The sequence below is a fragment of the Phaenicophaeus curvirostris genome, chromosome 1 (genome assembly GCF_032191515.1).
Source record: "Phaenicophaeus curvirostris isolate KB17595 chromosome 1, BPBGC_Pcur_1.0, whole genome shotgun sequence".
Taxonomy (NCBI): domain Eukaryota; kingdom Metazoa; phylum Chordata; class Aves; order Cuculiformes; family Cuculidae; genus Phaenicophaeus; species Phaenicophaeus curvirostris.
In genome coordinates this window covers 207273191-207300472 of record NC_091392.1, presented here as the reverse complement: position 1 = coordinate 207300472, position 27282 = coordinate 207273191, and the positions used below count along the sequence as shown (strand labels likewise).

The window sequence follows — 27282 nt, the reverse complement described above, 5'->3', positions numbered from 1 at the left end:
TATTCTGAATTTGGCTGATTATTGGAATCATTGAGAAAGTCCAACTGGCACCTTCTGTAACCTGTATTTAGATTAATGTCAGCTTTACGTTTAAAGGCAAAGCTTTTGTTTCATTAATGCCATTTTAAAAATATAAACTTTAAATGGCTGCTAGCATGTACTCTTTGATTTTAGAGGCAGAATGTTGTACTGCAGAAGTGTGTCAGTGAAACTCTGATTATGGTGTACTATTCTTGTTCCTCTTTTCCCTTTAGGTTGCTTTAAATATTTAATGATTTGAAGAATGCAACGGTTTTTTTTTTCCTTCCTTTCTTGGTATTTAGTTGCATAGTGGATTAGATGACTCGGATTTAAACTACAAATCAGTGACAGATATTTCTTGATTCTGCATTTTACAAGTGACAGGAGGTGAATTTTCCTTTGTGTAGTTCATTTCCAAAGAAAAAAGGTGCTCCTTTTTGTCCTCCAAGATCTCAGTCTTCAGCTTTCAGTACAATAAATGTGCACTCCAAGAATATCAGCCTTGTTATTTAATCTGAGAAAACAGTATCTGGATACTTAATTCGTATATTTTTAAGAGCTGTCTAAATATCCTACACATCTGCAAGCAAAGCTGCTGGGAAGAGAAGGACCTGGGGATGCTGGTTGACAGCTGGCTGAACATGAGCCAGCAGTGGCCCAAGTGGCTAAGAAGGCTGATGGGATCTCAGCCACACAAAAAAAATTGAAATTGTGTGGCCAGCAGGAGTAGTGGACAGGTACGATTGGACTCAATGATCTCAAAGGTCTTCTCCAACCCAGTGATTTTATGATTCTACGATAATCGCTTTCTTGCCTATTACAAAAACAAAGGAGAACCACGTTGTGGATTTATTTTAAAAATCGCTATATTTAAATAACACATCTATCTGAAGGTATAGATGGCTTTTCTTTTTCTGCTATGACAAAGGTAGAGTAAACAAATTGTTATTTTTTTCCTACAAAGTATTCTTTCTGTTTTAACACTTCACTTTCTATGCTGTAAATGAGTTTAAAATAGCTCTTTAAAGGTTATTGACCTTTGCTAGTAATAGATATTTCATGTACTTAAACAAATTTTTTTATAATATTCCAAGCTGTGTGAATAATAGATCTCCTTATGTTCCCTAAATATTAAAGGGATCATATTCAAATGTCTCAGAAAAATGCATATAGAGCCAAATCATGTGAAAATCCTGTCCCTTTACCTTTTTTTAGGGTTTAATTTAGTTAAAATATTTTGCAGATTTCACAAAAATAGATTAGGTTCTATTAAACTCTTGCTAGGAAATGGATTACATACTTTTCAGCTGCAAACTAGAGGAATAAACTTCTTTTTCTGCCTTGCAGCAGTAAGTAATGAAAAATATAGAAGGTAAAGGGTAGTACAGAATCCTACACTGAACATAATGTTTAACATCAACTAGAAGCAGTCAACTAAAGTCGGAATAGTAAGAAGAATTTCCCTAAAGCTAATGGTTAGCTGCCAATAAGTCTTCTCATGCATTTCTCAACACTGGAACTTCTTATGAGAATAAGATCAAAACCGCAACTCATAGTTGTTTTTCATCAGTTTAGATTGTTGTGAGTAGAGGAGGAGAATCCCATCTCTTGACCTGCTGGTCACTTGTCTGAAGTCTTGATTTCTGCTTACAAATTTTCTGTGAATAATATTAATGCAATAGGTTGGGAGAAAAAAATGACCAAAGCCAAACAGCCTCAGAGTGGTTCAAACATTTTTCGTTCTGATTTTTGCTGATCGAGGACCACCTAACCTTAAGATCGTCACAAATAAAATCTGTCTATTTTCTGTGAAGAGCTCGATTAATTGATTGTAGGGGTTAGTTGTTTAGGTTGCCGGTAACAACAGGGGACCAAATAACAACTTTAAGTAGATTCCTTCAAGTCCTAAAAATTGATGCGCTCATTAAAATTGACACAGTGAAAATGTCATAGTCGAGAAAACTTATCTCTCTTCCCTGGGTCTTTCTGTTTTCTAAAATAAGCTTGAATAAGCCACCTTAATTTTATGTTTTCTAACTCTTGGGAAGCTGTCTTTGAAGTCTTAGACTTCACAGTATTTATGGGTTTCCAGCATGTGAATCCGTGGGCGTTTAAAAGTGAGCTAAAGAAAAAAGGCCATCATATGGAAACATTTTGTTACCCATGTGTTTCTATCCAAGGGAAAACCTTTAAACTCGCTGTGCAGATTTTTGGCACTTGAATTAACATTTGAAATTGTAGTCAGTAGTTTATGATCTCCTTTGTAACTGGTGCTAGAAAGAAAACAGACATCTCCTCGACTAAAGCCAGGTTGGATGGAGCCTTGGGCAGCCTGATCTAGTGGGAGGTTCAATCCTAGCAGATTCCCATGGCAGCAGGGTTCGAAACGGATGATCTTTGAGGTCCCTCTCAACCCAAACTATTCTCTGATTCGATGATTCTAATGGGCTTTGCAAAGGTTTCAAAAAAGAACGTGAAGAACATCAGAAACTGGGGATGTCTTTTCAGTATCCTTTCAAAGATGTGCTTGTTTTGCTTCTGTGTTCTAGTATTTGTATTGCAAATAAAATAGTAAACATGCAAGACTTATCCACACATAAATGCTATAGTATTAAGCCTTGAGATTATGCCAATCTGTTAAAACAAATTAGAAAACTTATTTTTGTTATGCAAGATTAGAAGAGACAGAGATTGTTTAACTTATTTTAGGGGGAAGGGTCATCAAACATCCTTATAATAGAAGAAAAAGGGGAAAAAAGGACGTGTCTCACTAGACTGGGAGAATTGTTACTCTGATGTCTACATGAGGAGGAGATGGGTATTTAATTCCTGATAGCGTTTTCAGACTAGAAGGAAAAGAACTAAACTTGCTTCACTAAGACTATGTCATGATATAGAATCATAGAATTGTTTGGTTGGAAAAGACCTTTGAGATCATTGAGCAAATAGAGCTGAGTAACCTAACAGCTACACCTAAATATTGTCAGGAATGAAAATTAATATTCAAGACTGGTACCATAACTTTTTTTTCCCTATTCATTGTTTGTGAAAATGTCTATCCTACTATGCTGAGGGACATGGTTTAGTGTTTGATAGGAATGGTTGGGCTCGATGATCCGGTGGGTCTCTTCCAACCTGGTGATTCTATGATTCTCTGCTGCACAGGAGAAAAATTGAAATTACAGCCTATGATGTCCCCAGTTACAGAAGAGTACAAGCAAGCTCTTCACGCTTGAGATGAAAAGAGACTTGCTGTGATAACCTAGAATCATCAAATAGAATCATAGAATGGTTTGGGTTGAACGGGAGCTTGAAGATCATCCAGTTCCAACCTCCCTGCGATGGGCTGGGACACCTCCCACCATACCAGACTGCTCAAGGCCACATCCAACCTGACCTTGAATGCTTGCATGGAAGGGACATCCTCAACTTACCTGGGCAACCTGTGCCAGGGTCTCACCACCGTCATAATGAGGAATTTCTTCCTAATCTCTAATCTAAATCTTCCTATGGTTGGACTTGATGATCCGGTGGGTCTCTTCCAACCTGGTGATTCTATGATTCTATGATTCCTCCCTCTAATTTAAAGCCATTCCCTCTCATCCTATCACTCCACGTCCTTGTAAAAAGTCCCTCCCCAGCTTTCTTGTAGCCCCTTTAGGTACTGGAAGACCACTAACTGCTCTGGTCAAGAAAGGCAGATATGGACAGAGGGAAAGAAGACTTAAGCAAGAGGAGAGGAGAGATTGGTTTCTCAGAACTGTTGCAAGTTTTATATGAGCATTTGTGTTTGCAAGACAGGATGACATTGACCTCTTCTAGCTTCTGCTAAGCCTGCTGGAGAATGAGAGCTGCAAGTTCCAGGAAGGGTGTTTCCTTTGTGTGTAACGAGTGTTTCCCAAACAGTGAGTGACTGCTCTGTTTTGAACTGGTGAGAGGAATGGGTGTTCCCCTCACAGAGGGTGAGACTTCTTATTACTGGGCATTTCTGAGGGAAACATTTTTTTAGAACAATTCTCAGGTTTTGCCGGGTATTTTTTACCACTGCAACTTTTTGAAAGTTATTTCCCCCCTTTTTTAGCTGAGGTTTTTATGTTCCTTTGCTTTGTCAGTTGTATAACTGAGAGGGAGAGACAGCTGAAGCATAGAAAGTGGCCTTCTCAGGTGTTTTTCTTGAACTGTGAGGAGCAATACTTGTTTAGCCTGGAGAAAAGGAGTCTGAGGGGAGACCTTATCACTGTCTACAACTGCCTGCAAGGAGGTTGTAGAGAGATGGGTGTTGGTCTCTTCTCCCAAATGACAGGTGATAGGATGAGAGGAAATGGCCTCAAGTTGCACCAGGGCAGGTTCAGATTGGAAACCAGAAATTTCTTCATGGAAAGGGTTCTCAGGCCCTGGCAGAGGCTTCCCGGGGAGGTGGTTGAGTCCCCATCTCTGGAGGTATTTAAAAGAGAGGTTGATGACATGCTTAGGGATATGGTTTAGTAGTGGACAGGTACAGTTGGACTTGATGATCTCAAAGGTCTTTTCCAACCAAGTGATTCTACGATTCTATGTATACATTTTATAGCTTTTAGGTTATGCTCTTGGCTGTCATCTGCCCTGATACTCATCACCAAATACTCATAGAATCATAGAATCACCAGGTTGGAAGAGACCCACCGGATCATCGAGTCCAACCATTCCTATCAAACACTAAACCATGCCCCTTAGCACCTCGTCCACCCGTCCCTTAAACACCTCCAGGGAAGGTGAATCAACCACACTGTGCCCTGCAAGGCCGCTACTGTTTTAACTGTTCCTTCCCCAACTCATCTCCTGCAGAATTTGTGAGCGTGTAGCTCTTGTTCTAATTTTACAGGGTATTTGGAACATATTTTCCATCCTATGCCTTTCTTTTGACTTTCTTTCAAAATGGGAATCAGTTCCCATAGTACATGCCAGTTTGCTTTTCTTCCTCTATTTATTCATGCTGGCTGTTTTCCCATTCCAGCTGAATATCTAAACCCCATTTCCCCTTTGAAAAGCAATGTGAAGTTCATTCTTTGGTTCAGGCAACAAGAGTTATTTGCTTGAGTATGAGAAACACTTTGTTGTTCCATCTAAATTCATGAAAAGTGTCAGTCCCCAAGGAAGGAGAGAGGAATCTCCACAATTACAAACTTGATTCAGGGAAGGCAGCTACTGACCAGGTCTCCTTGTTTGAGCCTCAGACAATGATGCACGTGCACACTTGGTGACCCCCAGAAAAACTTTCCTTCACTCTGAAACTTAGCAGTCCCGGAATTCTTGGAAATCAGAGCTCAGCAATTCTAAGATTGCAATTATTTTTTTCTTTTTTTCATTCTTTTTTTTTCTGTAAGACAGAGGAAGGGAATCTTTGTTGTTTCTGCAGCATTTTCAGAATGACTGTCAAACACGTCACTGTGGGACCTTACTTGCCACCTTTACTGTTGCTGTTTCTTTAGTGAAATGTGTATCGTTCCTTTATACGACTATTAGTTTGAAACCAGGAAATCAGAGAGTCATAGAACAGTTAGGGTTGGAAGGATCCTTGAAGACCATCCAGTTCCAACCACCTGTGCTGTGAGCAGGGACACCTTCCACTAGACCAGGCTGCCCAAGACCCCGTCCAACCTGGCCCTTGAACGCTTCCATGGAGGGGACAAACACAACTTCCCTGGGCAACCGGTTTGAGTGTCTCACCACCCTCACCGTAAAGAATTTCTTTCTTATGTCTAATCTAAATCTTACCCCTTCCAATTTAAACCCTTTCCCATTCATCTTATCACTTCATACCCTTGTAAAAAGTCCCTCCCCATCTTTCTTGGAGGCCCCTTTCAGATACTGGATGGCAGCTCTAAGGTCTCCCTGCAGCCTTCTTTTCTCCAGGATGAACAAGCCCAGCTCTCTCAGCCTGTCCTCATAGCAGAGGTGCTCCTCTGGAACCATTCCAAGAATTCCATATCCTTCTTCTGTTGGGGATTCCAGAATTGGACGCTGTACTCTAGGTGGATCTCATGAGAGCAGACTAGAGGGGCATAATCACATCCCTCGACCTGCTGGCCACGCTTTGTTGATGTAACCCAGGATGTGGTGGGCTGAGTGGACTCAACTGGCCTCTCTCCTCAGCCTGGAGCTGTTACTGTGATGAACATGAAGCATGATGAACCAAACAACCTGATATTATCTGTGTTTGATTCTCAAACTCTCACTCCTTCTTCCAGAGGAATGTCAGAATCTGGTGTTTCCAATTTGTGGATTGTGAACTTCCATTCTTGTGTGTTTGGGTGTTGTTTACGCACAAAAGACTTTCTACATTAATTTCCATCTCTTGCTTCTCTCCTTCAAAAACAAACCTCATTCTACCTGCTCACTGGAAAAATCAAGAAGAAAAAATGACATAAATACTGTCATTAGAACTTAAAAATCACCTTCTTCATCACAAGTAAACTTATATTTATATTTTACAGCTTGAATCTTTCTTACCTGACAACATTAGAAAGAGCTTAATCATGACAATCATAGAATCATAGAATAACCAGGTTGGAAGAGACCCACCGGATCATCGAGTCCAACCATTCCTATCAAACACTAAACCATGCCCCTTAGCACCTCGTCCACCCGTGCCTTAAACCCCTCCAGGGAAGGGGACTCAACCCCCTCCCTGGGCAGCCTCTTCCAGTGCCCAATGAACAAGTCAAGCTTTGTTTCAGCTGCTCAGTCTGTCTATGTAACATGCTTAAAAAGTATAGTGAAAGCTACAAATCATAGCTAATTTTGGGTGTAAATAGCCCTTCACATCACATAGTGTTTTGGAAATTTAAACTGACACATTTAAGAGAGTTGGGTCACTGGCGAAAGAATCTTGAAGTATCAATTTACTGTCGCAAAAAGCAGGAAATAGGCAGAAAGGGAAAGGAAAAATGAGGTTTAATTGATACCATATGGCATCATTAATCTGTAAATGTCATCAAGTAGTTTGAAGTCATTACAGTGAAATGCGATGCAGGCATAAAAACTTGAGTTCTGACAAAATGAATAAATGGATTGTTAGGAGACACTCAGGACGTCCTTTGAAATCCGCTCTGTGTTCCAATAGAGCAGCCGCCAGGCAATAGGATGTTACTCAATTCTGCTTTTGGGTGGTTATCTCGTTTAAGCTATCAACATCATGTATATAGATCATAGAATCATAGATTGGTTTGGGTTAGAAGGGACCTTAAAGGTCATCCAGGTCCAACCCCCCCTGTGATGGGTAAGGACATGTCCCACTAGAACCCAAGACCCCATCCAACCTGGCCTTTAACACCTCCGGGGATGATGGATGCCACAACTTCCCTGGGCAACCTCTTTCAGTGCCTCACCACCCTCAGAATGAAGAATTACTTCCAAATGCCTAATCTAAATCTTCCCCTTTCCAATTTAAAGCCGTTCTCCCTCATCCTATCCCTCCACGCCTTTGTAAAAAGTCCTTCCCCAGCTTTCCTGTAGACCCCCTTCAGGCCACGATAAATTATTTTTTCAAGCAAAATATTTAAGTTAAATACATATTATTTAAATTAATGTATTATTTATTACTTTTTAAGTTCACTTAAAAATGTGGATCAGAACCAAGAAGTTATTTCTTCATGTGGGTTTTGTTATGTCATGGCCAAGGCATAAAGGAAGGATTTTTGTCCTTTAATTACAGTTTCTATATATGGATATAAGTGACCACATGAAGCTAGGAGCAGAAGAGTCAAAGCCTGAATTTTGGTTAGAAATTCCAATCAAGCCACAGCCAGTTACTAATTTAACCACTTAGCAATTTTTTTTGTACTCTCTGTTTCTAATTTTAAATCTCTTCACACTGGAGGCCGCGCTTTCTTCTCGTTATAAACTGCCTTCCTTATATTTCTTTTAAAGCTGTACTTTGACAACTTTCTTTCAGCAGCAATGCTGACACAGGCAGTCCCGTGTCCTTCATTCCTTTCATTCTTTCGCATTGGGTTCTTGTCTCCATGAAACAATGTTTTCTCTTGGTTTATGGGGGCTTGCAATGATCTTGGTTCAGTTGAAGAACTAGTCCCAGTTAAAAATACCCTGGGAAGATACAAAATTGTTGAGTTGCCCAGGGAGGAGGTTGAGTCACCTTCCCTGGAGGTGTTTAAGGCATGGGTGGACGAGGTGCTGAGGGACATGGTTTAGTGTTTGATAGGAATGGTTGGACTCGATGATCCGGTGGGTCTCTTCCAACCTGGTTATTCGATGATTCCACGATTCTATTTGTTGTTGCTGTTAAAAAATCGACTGATAAATAAAGATATGAGTAAACTTGCTCATAGGTATAAGTAAGTAGGAGATCAGTCCTATTTATTTGTTTTTTCTCTGAATGATATTAAATCATCCATGTAGCCACTGATACATAAATAAATGATTAAACTTGTTGTTGGATATTAACAGGAGATCAGCCGACAAGAGAGCTGGGGAGGTACTGTTTACAAAGACTTGTAGTGGTAGGGGCAATGGGTATAAACTGGAGAGGGGCAGATTTAGACTAGACCTAAGGAAGAATTTCTTCACGATGAGGGTGTTGAGGCCCTGGCACAGATTGCCCAGGGAAGTTGTGGCTGCCCCATCCCTGGAGGTGTTCAAGGTCAGGTTGGATGGGGCCTTGGGCACCTGATCTAGTGGGAGGTGTCCCTGCCCATGGCAGGGGCGTTGGAACTGGATGATCTTTAAGGTCCCTTCCAACCCAAACGATTCTATGATTCTCTAATTCTATGGTTCGATGATTTGGTTCTATGATTTGTTATTGCTGACTGACGTTAAATCATTCTTGTAGTGACTGATAAATAAAGATACCATTAAGTTGGTAACTATAAGTCAGCAAACATTCTGTAAACATACCCCGAGGTCTAATTAAGTGTTGATTTAACTTTTAGAAACTCAGGACACAGAATCATCCACCTGGTTTTTATTGATGACTGAAATAGCACAACCTTTTCTTTGTTTCCAGGTGTAGAGCTGAATTCGTTGCGCCAAATGAAGATACAGAGACCTATGACAATGCTTACGGATGTCCGACAGCTTATATCGAGTGGAGGAAGTGTGAATCAGAAGAATGATGAGGGAGTTACCTTGGTGAGTGAGAACAGATAATCACCACCCTATGAACATGCACATACTGTAACTGGTTATTGGGGAGAGGGTCTGCAAGGCAATTCTTTAAGAAGTGGAATGAGGTTGTGTAAGTTTTTGGTTCTCATCTGGTCTTTTGAAAATAGATGTCAATGCCATGCATAGTACAGGTTTTAAAGTAGGTTAGTGCAACATCTGTGTCTTAATGATAACTTTTTTACTCCTAGCCACTGAATAAGAAACTCAAAATTGAAGCACAAAATAAATAGAGTTTAGAACTGCAGCAGACACTTGTGGTCTTACACATTGAGGGCCTGAAACTTCGCTCTGTGATTCCTAGTTTAGGCTCATATCTTCTTGCTCAGTGAGGCTAAAACACTGTTTCATTTAGCTATCCAGTCTTGATTCAGCGTAATGAAGCATCCACCTCATCACTGGATAAGTATTCCTTCTCCCAGATTTGATGGTGTCTGTAGTCGCTGGGTTTCATTATACTTTTCTTCTGCTAGTAGATCTCCTATCCTATTTTTTTTTTTCACAATCACTACTTCTTCAACTGTCAAATACTTCTAAGATTAATGTAACAAAATGACTTTAAAATTAATGCGTTCTTCCTAGACACCATGCCTGTAGAATGTTCTCCTTGCATAAAAAATTCCACTCAACAATAAATGGTCATGAGGAGTCTGGGTCAACGGGCCGAGATCAACGGCAGGAGGTTCAACAAGGCCAAGTGGAAAGTCTTGCACTTGGGACAAAACGACCCCATGCAGTCTCTTCTCCCAAGGGACAGGTGATAGGAGGAAATCACCTCAAGTAGTTCTACTGGCACAGTTTCAGATTAGACACCAGTGTCATTGGTGTTTAATTCTATATTTTAGTATCTACAGAATGTTTAAATTATAACTGAAAAAATTTCCAGCCTCTTATCTGAGATTGTTGAATTGAGCCCCTGGCTCTGTCTCTACAATAAGCTATGACTTTTGGGTTGGCCACCCAGTTAACTAGTTAAAAACAGGAGGGAAGCAGGGGAAGAAACAACCCAACTTTTAGTTCAGTTCATAAAAACATTCATTTAACTTCCAGTTTTCAGGTGCATTTAAACTAAGCTGCTAAGTCACAATAAAATGCACAGTTGTTTCTATTGTATTATACTTAATACTTTACAATCACGGAATCACTTGGTTGAAAAAAGCCTTTGAGATCATTGAGTTCAACCATACTTGTCCACGACTAAACCAGATCCCTCAGAACTTCATCTCCTCATCTTTTAAATCCCTCCAGGAATGGGGACTCAACCACCCCCCTGGGCAGCCTCTGACAGTGCCTTTCAGTGAAGAAATTTTTCCTGATGTCTAATCTAAGCCTCCCCTGGTGCAACTTGAGGATGATTCCTCTCGTCCTCTCACCTGTTGCATGGGAGAAGAGACCAGCACCTACGTCTCTCCAACCTTCTTTCAGGTAGTTGTAGACAGTGATGAGGTCTCTCCTCAGTCTTCTTTTCTCCAGGCTGAACAAGCCCAGGTCCTTCAGCTGCCTCTCATAAAGTTTGTTCTCCAGCCCCTTCACCAGCTTTGCTGCCCTTCTCTGGACGAGCTCCAGCCCCTCAATCTTCTTGTAGTGAACTGAACACAATATTTGAGGTGTAGTCGGAATTGTCTTCATTAAATTGAGTCATGATCTTGCAGTGAACTATCACTGCATGAAACCTTTTCTGTAGTTAGCTGGAGCAGTTTTTATGTTGAACTTCAATTTTTTTGAGCTCCTTTCAGGGCCTCGCAATAAGAAGCTACAGAGTGGATCGTTCTGCTTTGGTTTCCAGTTTCTATTCTGTAAAACTTTTGTCTGATAAACTGGTGGGAAATCCAGTATTTGTTAAACTGTTCCATTTCTATTCATGGATGTGGAGTCAGCCAGTCTGTGACAGCTCTATGTGTATCAAAGGGGTCTCTGAGCAAGGTTTTGTTGCTCCACATCTATTTGTACAGAGAAAACAACAAATATTTCACTTGTAAGCAGAAAAGGAGATTTGTTTTCTCTTGACGAAATATATCGAAGTCGGTGTGTAAGTTGATATCAATCAGGCAAAAAAATCGATACTATAAATATATAAATGCACATATTCTCATGGATTCATAGAACAAATATATGCACATATAAAACAAACACAGATTGATATATGGCACAATTAAATTTTCTTCTAAATTCTCCTGTAGTCATTTTTCATTTGAAGGTTTTCAGTTTTAAAGTGTTCTCTTTGTCCTGTGAGCTTTTAAAGTACTTTAAAGCAGCACTTGTCAAATTGATGTCTGAACATAAAATGTAATTTCTTCTATGAAAAAAGCTGGAAGTATGTCAAATCATGGGACTGTTTTGGTACTTTTGAACATTTGATATCAGAGCATTTATAGCCTGTAGCATTTATGGCCCCAAGTTGCACCAGGGGAAGTTCAGATTAGACATCAGGAAAAATTTCTTCACCATAATGATTGCCAGGCACCGGCAGAGGCTGCGCAGGGAGGTGGTTGAGTCCCCATCACTGGAGGTATCTAAAAAGATGCGTAGATAAAGTGCTCAGGGATCAGGTTTAGTAGTGGACAGGTATGGTTGGACTCGATGATCTCAAAGGCCTTTTCCAACCAAGCGATTCTATGATTCTATGATTCTATGATTCTATGATTCTATGATTCTTTAGCATAGAGGATTAGTATCCTGCCCCAAGGGCAAGAGTATTCTTCCAGCTTTCCAGGGGAAGATATTTGATGGGCTCTAATGTGTTTCATCACCCAGCAAACATGTTTATAGGGAAAATGTTATGCGTACCCTGTTGGTGCCGCTGAACCAGAAATAGCAAATAAGGTGAATAATATCTTGCACTCGATTTTTGGTGTCTCCTATGCTTATAGTGACTTTGGAACGACATAGTCCATGGAATCATAGAATGGTTTAGGTTGGAAGGGACCTTGAAGATCACCCAGTTCCAACCCCACTGCCATGGGCAGGAGCACCTCCTACCACACTAGGATGCATGAGGCCCCATCCAACCTGGTCTTCAACATCTCCAGGGATGGGGCAGCCACAACTTCCCTGGGCAACCTGGGCCAGTGTCTCACCACCCCCATCATCAAGAATTTCTTCCTAATGTCTAATCTAAATCTTCCCCTTTCCAATTTAAAGCTATTCCCTCTCATCCTATCACTCCACACCTTTGTAAAAAGTTCTTCCCCAGCTTTCTTGGAGGCCCCTTCAGGTACGGGAGCTGCTCTAGGGTCTCGCCAGAGCCAGTTCAGTCTGTGGGGCAGACAAGATACACAGTAGATGTCACAGTTTCTTATGAATTCTTTGAGCTATTAAGGTGCTTTTCTATTGCAGCTGCACGTGGCCTGCGCTAATGGATACAGGAATGTCGCATCTCTGATATTGGATCACGGGGCTGATCTCAATGCAGTGGATAATCAGTACTGGACACCTCTACATTTAGCTGCAAAGTATGGACAGGTAAAGCATGATTTTTTTTACCTGCTTTTGTTTTTTTCATGGTAGTCTTCTGTTGCAATAGCAAATATTTTCAAGTCAGGGAGACTATTTTCATTATAAGGTGAAAAGCCTACGTGTTTCTGTAGTGTAGGTGGTGTCAATTAACACCGAAAAGCCCCGTACAGCTTCTTAAAATCCATTTACCTTCAACAGTAACTTGTCTCCAGCAAAAAAGAAATTTGCTCTAAAATCCAAAATAAAATAATATAAAATATTATAGCCAAAATAAATACTTTTGTATGTAATGATGGCAAACTCTTAGTTTTAGCTAACTTCTTTTTTTTTTCTGTGTTAATTTCTATGAACGTCCATGATCCACAGCAGTTGCGTTCAAAGTTTTCCAGTCACTGAGTTGCAGAAGGGTCGCGTGGGTTAGGGATTGGAAGACCATGCCTGAACATGACTTGTGTCTCTTAACATCCCACCTTTCCACTTTTCCTTCATCCTCGCTCTCCCAGGACATGCTGAGTGCACCTTCGTTACAATAGTACCACTTCAGGTCATACTGAAGAGGCTGTGAAGAGGCTGGAGAACAAGTCTTATGAGGAGCAGCTGAGGGAACTGGGGTTGTTTAGGCTGGAGAAAAGGAGGCTGAGGGGGAGACCTTATCGCTGTCTACAACTGCCTGAAAGGAGATTGTAGCGAGGTGGTTGTTGGTCTCTTGTCCCAAGTGATAAATAGGCTTGTTTTTAAGCAAAGTTATTCTCAGTTTCTAGGACTGTTGTTATTTTCCCCCAGGAAGCTGTTAGGGCTAAAAAGAAGTTTTGACTTTTAGTGCACATTACGATTCTAACAATATCCCCAAAATGGACACTATTAAGGTGCTATGGTCAGAGTTGCTTCAAAAATTTTGGAATATGATAACCTCTCTGACTTACGTGCAGATCCTCCCACACAAGACAGGCTGAGAGAGTTGGGGTTGTTCAGCCTGGAGAAGAGAAGGCTCCGAGGAGACCTTAGAGTGACCTTCCAGTGCCTGTAGTAGTCTACAGAAAAGCTGGGGAGGGACTGTTTACAAAGTCTTGTAGTAATAGGATGAGGGGCAATGGCTATAAACTAGCGAGGGGTAGATTTAGACTTGACATAAGGTGAAATTTCTTCACTGCGAGAGTGATGAGGCACTGGCCCAGGTTGCCCATGGAAGTTGTGTCTACCTCATCCTTGGAGGTGTTGAAGGCCAGGTTGGATGGGGCCTTGGGAAGCCTGATCTAGTGGGATGTGTCCCTGCTCATTGAAGGGCATGTTGGAACTGGATGATCTTTAATGTCCCTTCTAACCCAAACTTTTCTATGATTTGCATTAGTAATAGACAAAAACTTCTTTAAAATCAGGTCATGAGGGCAGCAAAACAATTCTCAAGAAATTAGAATATTGCCATGTTCGCCTACATAGATTTTACAAGGCCTTTTGGACATAATATCTTATTAATACTGTTACTAGTGGCAGGTTGAACTCCATTGTCTAATTCTCATGCAGCGTGGGGAGGGCTGGTTTCTCTGATCTCGCTGCTGATGCCCAGCAGAGCAGGGGCAGGCGTCGTCGCTTGGGTACCGTGCTGGCACCAGCACCAACCGCGTGGAAAGACGACTTGTATTTCTCAGGCTGGCCCCTTAATTTGAATTTAGCACGGCAGTCGCTTTTTGAACAGCTAGTAAGCTGGCATTGGAAGTGCTGTCCCCGCTGGACACCTTCCAAGCTTCTGTGATCAGGAAAGCACACGCTCGCTCTCCCTGTGGTGGGAATAGGCTGCGGCTCTGACGTTTGCCTTGGGTACTTTGGCACAATTCCCAGGCACAAGCTGTTTCTTTGTTGTTTATCACAGAAGTGTCACCATTCAAACCAGCTATCGGAGGCAGGCAGGTCAGAGCTGCCTCCCCAGAAGCTTAAACACTACGTCTTCCAGAATTTCATCCTTAGGGGATGCTGCCTAAGTCTAAACTGTTAAATTGCTAAATAAAAGAAGGCTAGAGATTAAGCCAGGCGACTGCCTGGCTCACATTCATACTGTACAGAGCTAGTTTCCTTTAGAGGAGATTAGTCTTGTTCATAGAGAGCTGGTTGGAGTGGTCCAAAGCAGAGTAAAGGATAGAGCTAACAGTTAAGCAGTATGGATTATAAGGGATACTTAAGTTTACTCCATTCCACTCTTTTACTTAGTGAGATATATTTAGCCTCTGGCTTTGAGGCTTAACAGCTTCAGGATGTCAAAAAAAAAAAGAAGAGAATTGTTGAACTGCTAACTCCTGCACCAGCAAGGATTTCCCATTAATAAATTGAAAATATCCCAAAATAAATAAAATCTGTTGAGTAAGCTCAGAAACCTGACTATTGTTTCTTAGCATATTTTACGCATCCTGTGTTTGAGCCCCTCACTACAAAATGTTGAGGGGATGGAGTGTGTCCAGAGAAGGGCAACGAAGCTGGTCAAGGGCCTGGAGTGTTGTGAGAGGTAGCTGAGAGAAATGGGGTTGTTGAGCCTGAGGAAGAGGAGGCTGAGGGGAGACCTTGCTACAGTCTACAACTGCCTCAAAGGAGGTTGTAGAGAGGTGGGAGCTGGTCTCTTAAGGGACAGGTGGTAGGACGGGAGGAAATGGCCTCAAGATGAACCAGGGGAGGTTCAGATTAGACATAAAGAAAAAAATTCTTCACTGAAAGGGTTCTTAGGCATTGGCAGAGGCTGCCCAGGGAGGCGGTTGAGTCACCATCCTTGGAGGTGTTTAAAAGACAGGTGGATGAGGTGCTGAGGCGCATGGTTTAGTGGTTGATAGGAATGGTTGGACTCGATGATCCTGGAGGTGTTTTCCAACCTAGTGATTCTGTGGTGGAGTCCCCATCCCTGGAGGGATTTATAGGACAGGAAGATGAGGTGCTCAGGACAGGTACAATTGGACTGAAAGGTCTTTTCTAAGCAAGCAATTCTATGAGTGCCATTTTGTGAGTATATTCTCCCTTAATACACGTCTTTGGCTTGTTTGCTTGGACTGAAACGTACTTCTCTGTCTGGTTATTTTGTTCAGGCACCTTATTTCTTTCATGTCATAGAAGGGACTCTGTGCTGACATCTAGGAGATCACCCTTCTTTACTTTGGGATCTCATTTGCTCATTGTTACCAGAACACATTAGTCATTTAACTCAAATATAAACTATAGTTGAATTTTCATAGAACAGTTGGAGTCGGAAGGGACCTTAAAGATCATCCACTACTATGGGCAGGGACACCTCCCACTAGATCAGGTTGCTCCAAGCCCCATCCAACCTGGCCTTGAACACCTCCAGGGATGGGGCAGCCACCACTGCTCTGGGCAGTCTGGGCCAGGGCCTCCCCACCCTCACAGCAGAATGTCTCTTCCTAAGATCTCATCTCTATCTCTCCTCTTTCAGCTGAAAACTAATCCCCTCATCCTCTCCCTGCACTCCCTGATCAAGAGCCCCTCCCCAGCTTTCCTGGAGAAGGAAATTTTCTTTTCTTTAAGTGCATATTGACCCCAGAATAGAAAAAAATATACACAGATCTTTAGAATATCCTTCAAGGAAAAGGAGATACTTGAACTCATTGAAGGAAATTATGTTTTATCTCATTCAAGTTTGGCCAGTCACAAGTTCTGGATCAATGGGTTGAGGCCAATTGCATGAGATTCACCAAGGCTGATGCCAGGTTCTGCACTTGGGTCACAACAACCCCATGTGATGCTATAGGCTTGGAGAGGAGTGGTTGGAAAGCTGCCTGGAGGAGAAAGACTTGGAGATGTTATTAACAGTTGGCTGAAAACAAGCCAGCACTGTTCCCAGGTGGCCAAGAAGGTCAGCATCCTCCTGGCCAGTTGGAACTGGGTGATCTTTAAGGTCCCTCCAACCCAAAATACTCTATGATTCTATAATTCTATGATTTTATGATTCTTTTCTTTGGTGTTCTTGTTCATCTTTGACTTGCATGATTGGACTCGGGTCGAAGAACTGCATTTCCCTTAAATCAAATTACACACGTTTTCCTCAAGCAGAGAGACCACGTTGGAATTTCTGCCTGTGATATCTTTCTTTCACTCTCAACGTATTCAGAAGGTTTCTATAAATGATTCAAATGTTAAATTTGGATACAGAACTTCAAGGCAAGAAAAGCCAGATTCACACAATACCAAATAATAAGAAAATAGATTTACAAGTTTGAACTTCCTATACAGATGAGAGACAACCTCAGTTTACAAAATAACTTTAACCCTCTCAGTGTTTACAGTGTTTAAGGTCCCTTCCTACCCAAAACATTCTCTCATTCTATGATTCATATGAATGCATACACGTATAAATAAAAATGAGAAGAATATGTGAGCAAGATGTCTAATAAGACTATTCAGACATAAACTGTGAGAAGTGCCAGAATTATGATCCTCTCTGTTATATTAATCAAGAACTCACAGGACCATAACTTAGAAGCACTTTTAATCACAGGATCACACATTTTTCCCTAGTGTTTTTTTCTTTTTTGTCTGTCTAATTGAAAAATAGAGATGTAGGTTATCAGTCTTAAGTAAAGAATTTATTTTTTATGGAAAGGGTTATTGGGCACTGGAACAGGCTGCCCAGGGAGATGGTTGAGTCACCTTCCCTGGAGGGGTTTAAAGGACCTTAAAGGACAGGTGGACGAGGTGCTGAGGGACATGGTTTAGTGATTGATAGGAATGGTTGGACTCGATGATCCTGGAGGTCTTTTCCAACCTAATGATTCTGTGATTTCAGCAGTAGAAGAACTTTTAAATGACCTTTGTCATCTGGTTAGGTAGCTGAAAACATTTGTCCTTTGCTTGAGGTATTTCAGAGGTTTCAAGGCATTCTTTTAAGCCATGTAGGTTAAACATATCAGGAAGGTAGTGTGACATTTGAGGAGCCTGGGTTCCATTCCAACTCTGTGTATAAACAACAGTCCTCATGGTTCGTTCCTCCCACACGTAACCTCATTTGGCCCGTTGCCTCCAGTCTGTTCCATTCTTCTCTTTATTCTCTTGCCTTATTGTCCCATTCATTTGCCTGGCTTCATGTCCTTGCCACGCTTGTGTTATCCCAGTCTTGATTTCCTTGCGCAGCCAGCTTCTGCCCCTCCTCCTCTCCCTGGTTCTCATCCAAGCTTTCTCTTTTCTCTCCTTCGGCTTCATGCCAACCTTCCTGCCTTTCTGCTATACTTATCCCTTTTTCCCATTGGCTCATGCTCTCGTTCTCCCTTGTTCAATCTCAGTGTTTTTCCCTCACCGTGTCGCTCTCTTCTTTCATTTTCTTTTTCTGCTTGGTCTGTCTCTACCTGCAACCTGGATCCTTGCCACGTTTCTCTTCTTTCCTCCCAGTTCTTTCATTTCGTGCTGTTAGTTCTAAAGTCCAACATTTTATCCGTGTTCTGTTCTATTTTTTCCTCCTCCACTCTTTCTACCCTGCTGTTAATCTTATTCCCACAACCTACTTTTTCTAATCTGTTCCCCTTTGCTGACCACAGGTGGTCCCTTTCTTTCTGCACACAAATAGAAACAAATATCTTCCTTGTCTATATTGTATTAAGAGATATGTAATGAGTTTCAGATGTCATTTTCTGTGTCTAGAGCAAAATTATGGATCAGATTTGCATTCATGTACAAAATACTATGTAGCCTCTGAATTACATTGCTTTTGTTTAGGGTTAATATATGAGATTTTGGCTTTTTTTTCCACCAGATGACTTATCTGATCTTATTTTTTCCATCTGCTGAATGTATGGGTACATGAATTTACAGCACTTCTATCACAGAAGCTGAATAACGAAGATGATGATGGTGATAATAATAATAACAACAACCACAGAATCATAGAATCGTTTGGGTTGGAAGGGACCTTAATGATCATCCACTAGCTCCTGATAGTGGTTAGATTTACTTTTTGGCCTATGGTGGACCATACTATTAAAAGCGAGGTCTTTGATTTATCCATTATAACCTAAAACCTGTCTTGTAAGCATCTGGTGGCTATGATTTTTTTCCCAAAGGTTTGAAAATCTGCCAAGTTTTGATAATTATCCAAACAGATAACTAGAGGAATATTCTCAGCCTGCGGAATTAATCTTCTGCCTAATATAAAGCCTCAAAATCATACAAACCTTGGAGCTCACAAGGGTTGAGCATATTTCTTTCCACACCCTGGTCCCAGAAGTGCTTCATTTTTGATTGCTTGATTTTTCTACCTACTTAAAAAACAATAAAAAATCATAATCAGTCAGAGGCAGCAATACTAGCAAATTGCCTAACAAAAATCACGTTGTGAGGTAAATGTGCATTTTTCCAGCCGAGTGAAATAAATTTAGCTTTATGAGCAACTGAAAACTGGTTCTTACAAGTGAAGATGTTGGCCACCTTACTTGGTGGTGAAGACTGCTGATAATAATGATGTAACCACTGGTATTCTGTGTGTTTTGCTTAGGGTTTTGTTGTGTCTAGTGAATGAATGTATTTAGTGAAAAAATGGCATTTCTGTAAGGTTGAGGGAGATGATTGTCACGCTGGTGGAGCCCCATCTCGAGTATTATATGTAGTTTTGGGCTCTGGTGTAGAAAAAGGATATCAAGCTGCTGGAGAGTGTCCAGAGGAAGCCACAAAGTTGGTGAAGGGTCTAGAAGGGAAGTTGTATGAGGCTGAAGTTACTTCGTCTGTCCAGCCTCAAGAAGAGGAGACCAAGGGGGGACCTCACAGCAGTTTACTTCCTCTCAAGGGAAGGAGGAGGAACAGGCGTTGAGCTCTTCTCTCCTGTCACCAATGACAGGACCCAAGGGAATGGCAGGAAGATGTGCCAGGGAAGGTTTAGGTTGGATGTTAGGGAAAGGTTCTTCACTCAGAGGAACAAGAGCACTGGAACAGGCTCCCCAGGGAAGTAGTGATGGAGCCAAGCCTGATTATGTTCAAAAAGCATTTGGACAGTGACCTCAGACACATGGTGTGAACGTTGGGATTGTGCTATGCAGGGATTGGAGTTGGACTCAGTGATCCTTGTGGGTCCCTTCCAACTCAGGTCACTCTGTGATTCTGAGTCAACACCTCAGATATTAGAATAATACTTGGAGATTTCACTGTTTCACGCAGCAGGGTGAGATTTATGGTCCAAACAAATGATACTGATTTTGATCTGGCATCATCGATCCACTAGTTTCTCACTGTGGATGAGAGCGTGCTGAGGACCACGTCCAGAGAAAATGGAATGGGAACCTGAGAAGTAACAGCAGCTGGAAGGAAATCACAGCAAGAGCGTGGGGAGGGCTTAGTCAAAGAGATGAAGGAATGGATGTCAAGAAGGGAAATAAATATAGCATTGTCTCCAAAAAAGGGAAACGACCACCAGGAAGGCTCTAGATGAAAACAAGTTGGGGACATACATCTAAGGACCTGGATGTCTCAGATAAAAGGAACAGAGAAAAAAGGGCTTGAAAGATAAGAAATGATGGAGTGGTGTGAATAAAAGATGAATGGTGAACCAGGTGCAACTCTGAAACAGAGAGAGAGAGGAGCATAAAGAAATGTTGATTTTGACATGGGAGAAGAGAGGAGGGCTGAAGGAATTTACCGTTGGGTGTGCATGCAAATTGGATGATGCATATTCATTGCTTTGCAAAGTAGCACATCAGGACATTTGCATAAATCCTCCAGCTTTCTGAATTTACAGCTTAAGCAGGTGTCTCTCCAGTAGTAAAGACAAGGGAATAAAGGATCTGTGGTAGTGGCACTGGGAGTTGGATAATAACTCAAGAGTTCAAAGCTCAGACAGAGCCAGCAGCTCCTCCTTTGCAGTTGTTGGAGCAGATCGAGTGTCCTGTGTGTTGCTTCAGAGGAAAATATCTGATCATACATGAGAGGAAAACAGTTTTCAGGGCACCAATTCTGCTCCCCAGCTAATTTGCTAACTAGCATGACTCGAGAGCAGTTTGGAGCTCCCTTTGCAGCCTGAGGTGAATAGGGAGATTCTTTCCAACCTCTATCACTCCTTCATACTCTGTATTTCCTACTGTGTCACTGCAGCCACTTTTCTGTGGCAACAGGCCACAGTCTCTCAACTGGCCAGTGCTCCTGAAGAACTGAGCCTGTGGTTTACGAAAACGAGCATTGAAATTGCTTAGCTAACATTTAATGTGTGGTAAAACTTGGCAGAGGAAATAATATTTGAAGGCTTTAGAAGTGCCTACTGCAGTAAATCTATTTATTCCGCATTTATTTTCTGTATAGCTTTTATTTCCAGTGTTGCACTCCATGTTTCATTAAGTTTAAAGAATGATTCAACTCCAGTGCTCCCATGTCCAGCCTATGTTTTCTCTGTTTATCTGTGTATGTTTTTCTAGCTCCTTGGATCATAAGACTTGCTCCCATGAAAGTGAAAGGCACTTAATTTCTTTGTAACCATAGAATCATAGAATAGTTTGGATTGGAAGGGACCTTAAAGATCACCCAGTTCCAATCCCCTGGTGTTCCAATTCTAGGGACACCTCTCACTAGATCAGGTTACCCAAGGCTCCATCCAACCTCGTCTTGAACACCTCCAGGGATGGGGCAGCCACAACTTCCCTGGGCAACATGTTCCAGTGCCTCATCACTCTCATGGTGAAGAAATTATTCCTTAAGTCTAGTCTAAACCTGCCCCTCTCCAGTTTATACCCACTGCCCCTATTCCTAACACTGCAAACCTTTGTAAACAGTCCCTCCCCAGCTTTCTTGTGGGTCCCCCTTCAGGTACTGGAAGGTTGCTCTAAGGTGTCCTCAGAGCCCACTCTTCTCCAGGCTGAAGAAATATTTTTTCCAATATTTCCTAAGAGGACTAATGCTCAGGTTCACTGTAGGCATGCTGGTTTTCTTTTTCCACTTCATATTTTGGAAAAAAAAACCCATAGCTTTTATGGCGTGGTGGTGGTCTGCCTGCAGATCTGACCATGCATTATATCTTGCTATCTTAACCTATTCATATCTACTTATTGGATGACCTTCAAGGTCCACTGGATGATCCTTAAGGTCCCTTCCAACCCAAACTATTCTACAATCTACCCTTTCGGGCTGAGGGAGTTGGGGTTGTTCAGCCTGGAGAAGAGAAGGCTGCAGGGAGACCTTAGAGCAGCTTCCAGTGCTTGAAGGTGGGCTCCAAGAAAGATGAGGAGGGGCTTTTTAGAAGGGTACGGAGTGATAGGACAAGAAGGAATGGCTTTAAATTGGAAGGGAGAAGATTTAGATTAGACATTAGGAAGAAATTCTTCATGATGAAGGTAGTGAGACACTGGGTAAGTGCAGATGCTCCCTTCATTGAAGTGTTCAAAGCCAGGTTGGATGGGGCCTTGATCAGCCTGGTCTGACGCGATGTGTCCCTGCACGTGGCAGAGGAGCTGGAACTGGAAGATCCTTAAGGTCCCTTCCAACCCAACCCATTCTATATTCTGTAATTCTAGGATTTGTAACTCTGCAATTGAGATACCTTTGGATAGCGGCAATTTGCTGTAATTACTCTACAAATATTTCTACGTGTAGGCACAGTTCTGAAGATCTGGCAATCAGATTTTACAATGCACCTTCTAAAACGTAAGTGAATGAGGTTAAAACTAACACAGAGACTTTTACCTATCCAAAAGCAGGAAATGGAAATTAGCAGTGACCTGACTACCTTAGTCTTGGTGATGTGCATCAAGGATTTCTTGTAGGAATTATTTCCTACAAGCACTGACATTGCAGCATGGAAAAGACTACTTGTGGCATTTGTCCAGACCACTAGTAACCCAAAAAGCTGTGTAATGCTACTAAACTGAAAATGCATTTAACCCCCCCTACTTTGATAGAAACTACCACTTTTCAGAATGGTTGTTAACGAGATTATGGGACTGCTGCAGATTTAGCCAGCTCAATGACTAAGCGTGCTCCATTTTTTTTCTATAAAGAAAAAACACAGGGATATATGTGTTGAGAGTTCTCGGTTGGAAACAGGTCTAATTGGATTTGGAAATAAACCTGTTATGGTTTCCTCCCTGCTTCCATGCTTTGCTGAATTTTCTGCTCTTCCTGCCAGAATGGAAAGCTGAGAACAGCAAGATCTTTTTATTTTTATGGAAATTTGCAATAGTATTTCCCTGTTTTTCTGGGATTAGACATTTTACTGGGGGGGGAGGGGTTGGGGAGGGGTGGGTTGTTGATGTTGCATTTGACTTTTTTTCAATAATTTCCTTCTTTTTTAGATTTAATTTATTTATTACTTGTTTTCGTGCCAAGGTACTATCTTTTTGCTTAGCTGCCTTTCAATTCAGGTCCTATTTGACTTACTCTCTTTTTCTGCTCTGAAGAATCCTTTCTTTTATGCACAGTTTATTTTCCCCAGTGCTCATCCTGGCCTCCTCTGGTGGTTATAAATTCTGTTTGCATTAACATATCCTCAAAAGTGGAAACAGATCTTTCATTTATTGAACTCTATATTGACATTCCAAATCTATTTTTTGCTCCTTGTGCAGTTTCTTACTGCTTTCTGACCAACCAGTAGACACAGAATCATAGAATCTCTTGGTTGAAAAAGACCTTTGAGGTCATCAAATCCAACCATACCTGTTCACTACTAAACCATATCCCTAAGGACCTCATCTACCCATCTTTCAAGTATCTCCAGGCATGGGGACTCAACCATCTCCCTGGGCAGCCTCTACCAGGGCCTGAGAACCCTTTTGGTGAACAGTTTTTTTCATGATTTCCAGTCTGAACCTCCACTGGTGCAACTTGAGGCCGTTTCCTCTCCTCCTATTGCCTATCACTTGGGAGAAGAGACCAACACTCACCTCTTTACAACCTCCTTTCAGGCAGCTGTAGACAGTGATAAGGTCTCCCCTCTTTTTCGAGGCTAAACAACCCCAGTTCCCTCAGCTGCTCCTCATAACCCTTGTTCTCCAACCCCTTCACCAGCTTTCATAGAATCATAGAATCGTAGAATAACCAGGTTGGAAGAGACCCACCGGATCATCGAGTCCAACCGTTGTCCTTCTCACTTTACTGCTGTCTTTGATGGAGAAATATCTCTTGAGGCTTCAATGCAGCGATAGAAGATCTTGGTAAAACCAGTTGCTTGCAGCATTCTTGCAAGTCTTGAAAATGTGTGTGAGACTTTTTCACTGTAGGATACTCTAACCTACTCTACTGTAATTGCTCCCATTATAAATACGTTAAATTAATTTGGTAAATATAAGATAAATGAGCTGATTTCAGCTACTGACAGAGAACAGATTTACCTCCACGATGGCTGTGAGTCGGACCCTTTTGGCAGTGATGCTACGCAGTTGTTGAATTAGTTAGGCACAGAGAAATATTTGCGATCTAAGTCAATTTAGGTGGTGATGGAAGGTTTCTTCCTTACTGGTGTGGGTTTGTTTACATCTGTAAGAACGGAAGGAGATTTTAGGGCTGGGGTTATGCTGAGGATACACTGAAAAGGTACGAGAACTGTATTTTAGTCTGCCTTTTGTGATTCGTATGAACGCGTGTAAAAGCTGCAGAAAGTAGTATTTTTGAGGTGTTGCCTATGGTCTACCCTATGATTTGAGCTTGTGCAGAAAGGAATTAATTAAATGAATGACAGTTATGCTGCTCCTGTCCCGCTTCTGCCGTTTGAAATGCCCCTTTCTCTGCCCATTTCAGACCAACCTCGTGAAGCTGCTCTTGGTGCACTGGGCAAATCCCAACCTTCTTAACTGCAATAATGAAAAGCCTTCAGGTAGGTGAAAATCCATGGATGTATTAGTTACTGTGTTTTCTTTTCTCCTTGCTTCTAGTTATACGCACATATATATGACTATACATGTAGTTTATATAATATGTAGAATTATTTACACATGCGTATGTTTTTTCATGCAATATTGAGAGCTGCTAGACATGACCATGCAGGATGTCATATCGAGCAGTAGCGTGTTTTTCCACTTGTTGCATTCCCTGTTTTTTCTTTCATTATGTTTCTTCCTCGTAAGTTCTTCAGTGCCTTGGTGGTAGCTATGTTTACACCACCTTGGTGACTTCTCGTTGAGTTCCCTTCTCTGTCTCAGCTGATAATAGTCCATAGCCTCATGACCTGGAATCTCTATAGGTGTCAACGGAAAGCAAATTCACCATCCAGTTTTCAAGTGTTGTTTCTCACAGAAGGCAACACCTTCTTAGAACAGATAGCAACAAGAGGTAGAAGCAACGGCTCCAAAGGTAACGGAATTATAGAATATATTAGGTTGGAATGGTCTTCAGATCAACTGATGTAACCCAGAGACCAAAGGAGGACTAATGCTGTACTGCTGGACAGCAGTGTTGGAGAGAAGAAAAGTGTGGTTGTTCAACCTTCTATGCCTAGGATAAAATTAAGAATGAACCCAGTAATGTAGAAAATAGAATCTTTCTGTGATGATTATGAGGAGAAATTTCCTCTGGCTAATAAACTAAGATATGTTATGCTTCAAATAATGTGCCACCTACAAATACATTCACAGAGAACTTCATGACGCAACCTCAGGGAAGTTTTTTGTGGTTAGACACGTACCAGTTTGCGTTTGTGTGGAAGGTAGAGACTGTAGTTGAATTAATCATATTTCTAGTCTGCAAACGCTTCTGAGGTACAAGACACACAAATCTGGTTTGTAGAAATGTAAAATGTTTCAAAAGGATTTCAGCACATACTTTCATTGAACTACGGAGTCGAAACCAGTTGTGTTGCCTTTTCTTAAGTCCTATGAATTATCGAATGATACTTCAGTTCACTACACGGTGAGAATCGTTTTGAGGTTTTGGAAATAACAACTTAATTCCATAATGAATTTAGAATCGTAGAATAGTTCGGGTTGGAAGGGACCTTAAATATCATGCAGTTCCAACCCCCCTGCCATGGGCAGGGACATCTCACTCAACCAGGCTGCCCATGGTCCCATCCAACCTGGCCTTAAACACTTCCAGGGATGTACTTTGCCTTTGTCTCAGTTATTTCTAGTATTATTTTATGATCAATATCTGGGCAATTCTTTTGATTTTGTCTAGCCAGATGCTTAATCTTGATTTTAATCTCATCTAGAGATTTTAAATGAAAGGAGCTTTTCTGCACTGTTTTCCTTGACTGATATCTTGGTGTTCTAATGTCTTAGATGTTGCATCTTCTGAGTTTATCGAGGAAATGCTTCTGAAGGCTGAAGTTGTTTGGGAGGAAAAAAGGAAAGATCCTTTAGCTGTTCCTGCTTTATCTCAAGAAGAGCCATATGAAGAGATCATCCATGATCTGCCCACAATTTCCAATAAACTGTAAGTGTTTCTGTTGTTAAGAATGATGCTCTGAGGCCAAATTATAATTTGAACTGTACTTCTCAATCTGTGGAACCTACCTGCATGTTCTTGGAGATGTTCAAAACCCATCTGGACATGGTCAGCCTTAATCATAGAATCACTGGAAGGCCACTCTGAGTGTCCTCGAAGCCTTCTCCAGTCAACAACCCCAACTCTCTCAACCTGTCCTCATAGCAGGGGATCTCCAGCCCTCCGATTATCTTCATGGCCCTCCTCTGGACATGTTCCAACAGTTCCATATCCTTCTTCTGTGGGGGGATTCCAGAATGGGGCACACTACTCTAGGTGGGGATCTCAAAAGATCAGAGTAGAGGGGAAGCATCATGATATGATGTCTTATACACCTAAAAATTAAAGTAAATGTTCCTCCTTGTAAGGTGCAATAATTTCCTGGTTAATTATGATGGCAGCAACAGTCTTACCTTGTTCAAATATGATTACCCTAGATAACACTCCTTTCTGTCTATTATGCAACATTATTTTGGCTTATGTCTCCCTTTGTGGTTAATTATCTATTAATTATCCATTAATTTTCATAAAAGAAGGCAGTTTATGCTAATCCACTCACCTACATTAGCATATAATCTTCTCTTACAGTGTCCTATAGTTCAATTTTAAATGGCGTTGCTTAAGTTCATCTTGTGACTAATAGAAATACATAGAAATATTAATAGAAATATTTTGATAAAACTCCACTGTTTTCTGGGAAACTTCTATTTCAACTTGTTTTATTTTTCACAGTCTCGTTTTGAACTTGAGTCATAGTTAACTGTGGGAGTAATTTTAATATGTTTTTCTCTTAATCATTCACATTTTTGTGGTAATATGTGAGAGCTGAGAGAGCTGGGGGTGTTTAGCCTGGAGAAGAGGAGGCTGAGGGGAGACCTCATTGCTCTCTACAACTATCTGAAAGGAGGTTGTGGAGAGGACGGAGCTGGGCTCTTCTCCCAAGGAACAGGGGACAGGATGAGAGGGATTGGCCTCAGGCTCCGCCAGGGGAGGTTTAGGCTGGACATTAGGAAAAAATTTTTCATGGAAAGGGTCGTTTGGCACTGGCAGAGGCTGCCCAGGGAGGGGGTTGAGTCACCTTCCCTGGAGGGGTTTAAAGGACGGGTGGATGAGATGCTGAGGGACATGGTTTAGTGATTGATGGGAATGGTTGGACTCGATGATCCAAGAGGTATTTTCCAACCTAGTGATTCTGTGATATGTCAGTATTTCCATCCTGTAAAGTCATTCTTCCCCTCTACTGAACTCTCGTGAGACCCCCACCTGGAGTATTGT

The 27282-nt window shown here is 41.5% G+C and overlaps 1 protein-coding gene across 3 annotated transcripts in view; it reads left to right on the top strand.

Annotated features, from left to right (window-relative positions):
- MYO16 (myosin XVI) overlaps nt 1-27282 on the top strand; it is a 303016-nt gene that overhangs the window by 106605 nt on the left and 169129 nt on the right. For all 3 annotated transcript variants that reach the window (XM_069883455.1, XM_069883453.1, XM_069883454.1), the window contains exons 6-9: nt 9023-9147; nt 12517-12642; nt 24325-24400; nt 25803-25956. In XM_069883455.1, the coding sequence (XP_069739556.1) occupies nt 9023-9147; nt 12517-12642; nt 24325-24400; nt 25803-25956 (481 nt within the window). The remainder of the gene's footprint in view (nt 1-9022; nt 9148-12516; nt 12643-24324; nt 24401-25802; nt 25957-27282) is intronic.